Source organism: Rattus norvegicus, chromosome 2 (genome assembly GCF_036323735.1).
Source record: "Rattus norvegicus strain BN/NHsdMcwi chromosome 2, GRCr8, whole genome shotgun sequence".
Lineage (NCBI taxonomy): Eukaryota > Metazoa > Chordata > Mammalia > Rodentia > Muridae > Rattus > Rattus norvegicus.
Window position 1 is genome coordinate 171,387,361 of NC_086020.1, and position 7,827 is coordinate 171,395,187.

At 47.7% G+C, this 7,827-nt stretch overlaps 1 protein-coding gene across 1 annotated transcript; it reads left to right on the forward strand.

Moving 5' to 3' along the window:
* Window positions 1-175: 175 nt before the first annotated feature.
* On the forward strand, window positions 176-7,721 carry Sfrp2 (secreted frizzled-related protein 2). Its single transcript, NM_001100700.1, has 3 exons — window positions 176-886; window positions 3,060-3,140; window positions 6,537-7,721. Exons 1-3 carry the CDS (start codon window positions 385-387, stop codon window positions 6,839-6,841), a joined length of 888 nt encoding a protein of 295 aa, NP_001094170.1. The 5' UTR covers window positions 176-384; the 3' UTR covers window positions 6,842-7,721.
* The last annotated feature ends 106 nt before the right edge of the window (window positions 7,722-7,827 follow it).

Sequence of the window (7,827 nt, forward strand, 5' to 3'; positions counted from 1 at the left end):
CCTGCCAGCGAGCGCGTGAGGGGCATTCACAACGCAGCCAGCCCCAGAAAGTAGTGACCGGCCTCCTCAGATTACTCCGGGTTGGCTCCTCCCTTGCTTCTCCCCCCTCCACCTCCAGATTTGCATAAAAAAGGCCAAGAAAACTCTGGCGAGGCCCCAGCCTCTGCTCACTCTGCTCCCCCGGGTCGGAGCCCCCCGGAGCTGCGCGCGGGCTTGCAGTGCCTTGCCCGCGCCGACCTCCTGGCTCCCGGCTTCGCGCGCTCGCGCCACCGACTGTCCAGAGCCCACGAGCAGAGCGAGCGAGTCCGGGACGAGCTCGGGCTCCGATCGCCACTCGCTTCCCCAGCTCGGCTCCCTCAGCCCCCCGGGGGTCGCTAGTCCACGATGCTGCGGGGCCCTGCCTCGCTGCTTCTGCTAGTCCTCGCCTCGCACTGCTGCCTGGGCTCGGCGCGTGGGCTCTTCCTCTTCGGCCAGCCCGACTTCTCCTACAAGCGCAGCAACTGCAAGCCCATCCCCGCCAACCTGCAGCTGTGCCACGGCATCGAGTACCAGAACATGCGGCTGCCCAACCTGCTGGGCCACGAGACCATGAAGGAGGTGCTGGAGCAAGCGGGCGCCTGGATTCCGCTGGTCATGAAGCAGTGCCACCCGGACACCAAGAAGTTCCTGTGCTCGCTCTTCGCCCCTGTCTGTCTCGACGACCTAGACGAGACCATCCAGCCGTGTCACTCGCTCTGCGTGCAGGTGAAGGACCGTTGTGCCCCGGTCATGTCCGCCTTCGGCTTCCCCTGGCCAGACATGCTGGAGTGCGACCGCTTCCCGCAGGACAACGATCTCTGCATCCCCCTTGCTAGCAGCGACCACCTCCTGCCGCCCACAGAGGAAGGTAAGCCTTCCCTCTTCGTTCCATCCACTTCCAAGTAGCCTGAGGTGCTAGGACCTGAGAACAGGGTGGAGGGACACCCCGCAGCCACCACTCCAAATCTTAGTTTGTCCAGGCTGGGGTCCTAACCTTGGATATGGCAGCTGTCCCTGCCCTAGTCTGTTGCCATACGGGGTATCAAATTCGAGATATCCACCCATTCGCCAAGATCCCTCCTTGGTTCTAACAGCTCCTCTTAGGTCGTTAAGAAAGCCAAACAAAAGTGGCGAGCTTTTTTTTTTTTTTTTTTTTTTTTTTTAGAATCTTGCTCTGAGACCCCACTTCTGAAAGCGTTTACCATAGTCGGGTCCTAGTAATAGCACCCAGGCCAGACACTCAGGCTCGGCCTCTCTGCTCCTTCTCTTCCTACTGGATACATCAATACGCACTGACCACTTTCTGAGATTTTTTTTGTCCTTTGCCAATGTAGGTTTGGAGATAAAACGAAGACTGCCTGGGAGCGGGTTAGACCCTGAATTTGGGTTTTAGCTCCCCGGGTGTTTGAGGGAGAGAGGATAAAGGGAATCTCCAGAAATCATCTTTCTGTCACTATCGGCTTTTATCTTCTGAGTGGTTTTAATTAGCTGGGGGGGGGGAGGGTATCATGCAGAAGAGTTCCCTCCAGTTTTTAGAAAAACAGAGGGAAGTTCATAGGCAAAAAACCATCAAAGCAATGAAAACCTCATGGGCTCTTGATATTTTTCCTGAAAGGAAAAAGTATACAATGTGTCTGAGCTGATTTAGGCCCCCTGAGATAGAAAGGGGGCTTCCTAACCCCTCTCAGGCTGCAGCAGCATCTCCCTTTCAATCTCTAATTGTTTTCCTGCAGACATCATTAGTTAAAGAAAATACAAAGTTGTTTAGCAATCTTTCCTGGCAGGCACCATGAGTCTGCAATCATCTTATTGGTTAGGTTTCTAATTTATTGCAAATGTTTGGCATTTTTCAAACATTCGCCCAACATATACAGTAGAATAACCAATACAGGTTGGTAGCATTTCAGATACATTCTGAGCCTCCTGACTGGAAGCGTTTCTCTCTGGTTGGGTAGGGCTGGGGTTGTTTTGTGGGGGTTGCCGTTGTTTCTCTTCCTGCTATCAACCCAAATATACACTGGGTAATCCTCCAGTGTTTGCTTTCCTCCTTCAAAATAAGCCTGTGTCCCTGCAAAGTTTGCTCTTCCATCACTTTCAAAAATCAGACAGCTTGTATGGCTAACAGGGATTTTCCCTGTGAAAATCCAGTTTCATACTAGTGAAAACCTACAAGATTGTACTTGAATTTTGAAGATATCACTGGGCACATGTATAAATTAGAGAAAGTGTTTCCTTCATGTGAGTATGTTTTAACGACAGCCTTGGGCAGACTGATGGCTGTAAAGTGCACAGCGCCTCTGGGCTCTGCTCAGACAAACCCACGGAAAAAGATTTTCTTCATCCACACCACCTCGTTGCATGGGCAAGGGTAGGCAACAAGCACCTGTACCAAGCACCTGGAAGGAAATAATGAAATAAACCGGAACTGAACCACAGACTTGGCAGGAAGCACAAGGTGAAGGAGAGCCGGTTAGAGCTGGCTGTGGGAATTACTGAGATGTGCTTCCTAGATGCAAACAGGCCCTATTGGTTCCTCACTGCAACACACTGGCCTTCAGTCCCAGCCCAGGGGAGGAAAAAAAATCTGCAAAACAATCCACTAGAGTTACAGCCCTGCTGAGCAGAAGAGGCTTTCTCTACGTCCTGCAGATAAGAACCTTCCTTCCATTGTAGTTTATGGTTATCCATTTTCCCATGCCCCCGTGGGGTTTAAATCCCTGAACACTTTCTCCTTAGAGATTCCAGAATGCCTGGATTCATCTGAGGAGTGAGGAGGAGGATCTGAAAAGCAGCAACCTCTCCAGGTCATCTTGCCACACACACCTACCCACTGTCCACGGCTCCCTTTTTATTTGAGGGCTAGTGCTAATAAAGCCAGACATGTGGCCACTCTGATTTCACCCAACCGGAAGTAGAAAGAAAGGGCAGCAGGGACCGAGGGAGGAGGCTGAGGCAGGGGTCACAGGGGACAATGGCCGAGTTGGCCGCCACCTGCTGTTCCCTTTTAAGCAAACTCACAGAAGCTCTTTTCACATCCCCAGCTCCCAAGGTGTGTGAAGCCTGCAAAACTAAGAACGAGGATGACAACGACATAATGGAAACTCTTTGTAAAAATGACTTCGGTAAGTAGCTGCCAAGGCCAACAGATGTCACATCCATCCTCGTTACATTCACCAGGCAAAGTTAAAAAGTAGAAATCGGTAAGAAGTCGCCAGCTGAGGCTGGGTGAGACATGATCACCTCTCCTGTTCCCTAAAGTCACCTAACTGGCTCTTAAACCTCTTCATATGTAACTACCTCAAAATGAACTACCCTGGACGACATTCACTGTTTCCTGAAACAATAACCAAGTGGGAGTTTCCCAAAGCACCAGTGCACGATGGCTAACTGCTAAGCTCTTTGGTGTTTTTTTGTTTGGTTGGTTGGTTTTTTTTGTTTTGTTTTGTTTTTTGTGCCAACACAGAATCCCGTGTCACATATCTTGGCATGTGTACCAAGAATTGGAAAGCACACATGACCCCCAGCAAAATACAGTCAAGCTTTTACAGTGGCCCAAAATAAACACTTGCACGAGCATCAAACAAAAATATTTTCACTCGATTTGTAGTCCCATAGGAACACATTGGTCACAGTTTCACAAATAGGGAAGAGAGAGAGAGAGAGAGTAGAGAGAGAGTGCTTTCTGCAAAGATCATTACCTGCACCTACCTGCTGTCTGCAAGCCCCACCCCCAGCTGGGGGAGAAAGGAAATTACCTAGATGAGGGCCAAAGCCAAAATCCCACATCACAGCCCCCCAGTCAGCACTGTTGCTTTAATCCTGCCCCAAGGATAGTCATATAAGGTTGTATTAGCATCCCTAAAGTGTATTTATTCAGTCAAAAGCTGGAAGTTGGTGGTGAGCAGAGGTCTAACCGATCCATGTTAACATTTCCATATACTCAACAAATCTGTAAGACCGAAGAAACTGGTGCCACTGTACACACACACACACACACACACACACACACACACACACACACGGAAGTCTCAAACACTGAGAACAGTTGAACCTTGGCTGGTTTCTGAACTGTAGCCCTGACACAAGGAAACACTTGAGGCTGCTGAGGAAGGATAAAGACAGATCGAAAGCTCCAAGCCCTAGCTAATAACTGCCAAGTAGATGGAGCCTCACATTGGGTCATAAGGTTTCACATGTCTGTCTTCAAACAACAGACCTCATACTATCTCTGGGCTGGGTACGTTCACAGTATTCAGCCTCAAGAGTCTTAGATCACGGTCCTCTGCTGCCACATGTCAGATAATCCTTTAGAAAAACGTACAATTCTATTAAGTATTTTCTGCAGCAGTTTAAGCTCTTGGTATTACACATAAAATTTCCTTGCTAACTTTCATAGGAATCTAAAGGAAATGCATTTAAGACACACACACACACACACACACACACACACACACACATATTTGTTTTGTGACTTACCTATCAGAAGACAAACCTTCTCAAAGGGGCATATGAAGTTGTGAGCTAAGAAGCAGTGTGAGCTGTACAGTGCAGCAGTCAGGACCATCACTCTCTCTGCCCTGTTCCTTTGAGATAGCAACAAGGAAGGAGTACTCCATTTTGCCTCTGTGCCTTGGGGAACAGTAGACAGAGCAGGCAGAGCAATGAAACTTATTTAACTTGCATCATCTTGGCACGCATGGCATTCCCCACCCCAACTACACACTCGAAACAGAGGAACAGAAACCCCCACCTTACCTCTGCACTGCAGGTTACCCAACATGCCACTGGGCCCATGACTGTCACCTCCGCCTCCCACCCTGTCTCCCAGTCACGCCTTCCGGAGCAAGACTGTTATGTTGGGTCTTCGATTCCCTATGTTTTGTCTCAGCTTCGAGTCTAAGGAGGAATCCCTTCCCCTATGATACATGTTTTAGAGCTAAAGAGAGGTAATGAACACACCTCCTAGCTCAAACTGATACTTCTGGTATTTAAAGATCAAGAATGTTTCATTGGCCAGGTAGAGCCTGCCCAATCCATGTCAGAGACAAGACTCTTGGCTAATATATACCCAGTTCAATTCACCCCTATGGCAGCCTCTTATTTCTTAGTAGAGTCACAGAAACATGTGACATTTTGGGCATATTCCATAAACTCTGAGGGGTTAGTACTATGGTTCAGGAAAAACTGTCATTCACCAAGTCACAGCACCCATGCTCCCCCATGCAGCACCATTCATTTCTATTTTGGCTGGAGAGCCAGCTCAGTTGAGTTCCCTGTCTGAATGTTTTTTAAAGGAAAAGAAAACCTCAAAGACATACACACACACACACACAATTCTCCACTATTACTAATTTAAACAATGCATTAAACCCCATCAAAGTTGGGAAGTCAGACATGCGTGTCATCTATTACAGCTGTCGATGGCACCAAGAGTCTTGGGACACACTGGAGCTGAGCAACTTTATGCTCCACGAGGACAGCAATTTGACATCGCCTCAAGAGAACACAGTGGTAGTGCAGAAGGAGGTTTGGGGACTGAGATAGGACACAAGCTACCTGGGTGGCCTGGTACAAGTCACAGACACTTCTCTCGACTTGCATCTTGGTGTACTAATGAGCTTTTAATGGGATGGCCCTTTCTAACCTGAAAATTCTATCCTTTTCCTGCATGTGTGGAGTCTTGACATTTAATCCTGGCGTATGTGTTTCCCAACGCATAGTGTTCACGGCTATAAAATGTGTCTTTTATAGTAAACAACCTACGTTTTGGTCTTAACATTCTGATGACTCTACATACACATTTTGGAAAGAGTACATACATGATCTGTAAATGCCTTGGCCTTGGCCAGGCAGATGAGAGCACAAGAGAATGAAGTCTTCAGAAAAACACTTTTATGGCTAAACATGTTGTGCTCTTTAAAAAAAGAGAGACTTGCGTTTTTTTTTTCCCTCCTTGTTACTTTACTAAATCAAAAGCAGCTGCAAGACCCATTTCTCCTTCCCCTGTAATCTGTTCTTCAGAAAACAGTGACCGTGATACCATGTCCTCACAAGTTTGCCTAGAAACCTCTCTGACATAATAAACCCAGTTTAAGGTTTGCAGCCAGGGAGGCTCAGGTTTCACTGAAGAGTTAGGCATTTCTCCTCATGCTGGAGACTCCTCCAACAGGGGAGTCGTTTGCTGGGAGTAGCAAGAACCACATGCCAAGTGACTTACCAACACAAGGGGCGGTGTGTGGAGAAGAGTTATCTGAGTCCTGCAAGAAGGTTCTGGAACGATAGCTGATTGGAAACAAATGTCCTGCCAATGTTTGGGGACTTTAGAAATGGAACTGACTGCTGACCTCAGGGCCAAAGCCCCTACGCGCAACCCTCATGGTCTGTTCGGTTCTAGGAAGCCCCTCTTCTCCACACAGACCAAGTGCAGGGTAGACAGCAAGGCTTACAAACCTACCCTGTTCTCCCTTGTCATAACCCGTGTTCTGTATTGCCGTTCCTGCCCCCTCTTGTCTTCACAGCACTGAAAATCAAAGTGAAGGAGATAACCTACATCAACAGAGACACCAAAATCATCCTGGAGACAAAGAGCAAGACCATTTACAAGCTGAACGGGGTGTCCGATAGGGACCTGAAGAAATCAGTGCTGTGGCTCAAAGACAGCCTGCAGTGCACCTGTGAGGAGATGAACGACATCAACGCTCCCTATCTGGTCATGGGACAGAAACAGGGTGGAGAGCTGGTGATCACCTCCGTGAAACGGTGGCAGAAGGGCCAGAGAGAGTTCAAGCGCATCTCCCGCAGCATCCGCAAGCTGCAATGCTAGTTTCCTAGTGGAGTGGCTTCTCGCCGACCAGGCCCTGGGCTCCGTGGACCACTTCCACTCTGCGACCTCATTTCCGGTTTCCCAAGTACTGTCGGGAGAGCTACAGTCTCAGCTTGGAGCAGCTTGCCCTGCCTTTTGCATGTGTGTATCCTAACGTGTCCTGAGTTATAAGGCCCTAGGAGGCCCCGGGAACAGATAGCTATTTTCACATAAAGCGAAAAGTCCATCCAGATCTTGTAGAAATATTCACAACTAATAAAATCATGACTGTTTTTTATGAAGTTTTAAAACAGCTCATTTTAAGGGTAGTTTTGAATAGCTGTAGTACTGTGACCCGAGGGGCATTTTCTCTCTTTGGTCAGTCTGTTGGTTTATACTGTGCCCTTAGGTTGCCATGTCAGGCAAATTGTTTCTTTTTTTTTCCCCTCTGTGGTCTAAGCGTGTGGGTCCCAGACTTGGTGGTTGAGATAAAGCTGGCTGTTATCTCAAAGGCTCCCTCTGTTCCAGCCTGAGACTCGGCGTCTAAATCTTCAAAGGTTTTCATTGCTCATTTTACACCCTCATTAACTCCGACCGTTGCATGCATCCCAGCCCAGCTACAGAACTTCATTTTATAAGCACACATTAACCATTCCTCATTGCATGATGCCTTCAAATAAAGGGCAACGTGAATACAGTTTATAAATCAACGAGTATTTTAAGCCTTGTTTAAAACATCTTTTTACTCCATTTTTTTTCTTTTTTTTTTTCTTCAAACTAAATCATTGTAGCTAACCTGTAATATACGTAGTAGTTGACCTGGAAAAGTTGTAAAAATATTGCTTTAACCGACACTGTAAATATTTCAGATAAACATTATATTCTTTGTATATAAACTTTACAGCCTGTTGTATTTATTCCTTGTCTTTCTGTCATGTCTCCTTTGACCAAGGAGCTGGGAGGGAGCCCTGTCCTTCTCAGGAGGCCCAGCCCTCCCCCCAGCAGGT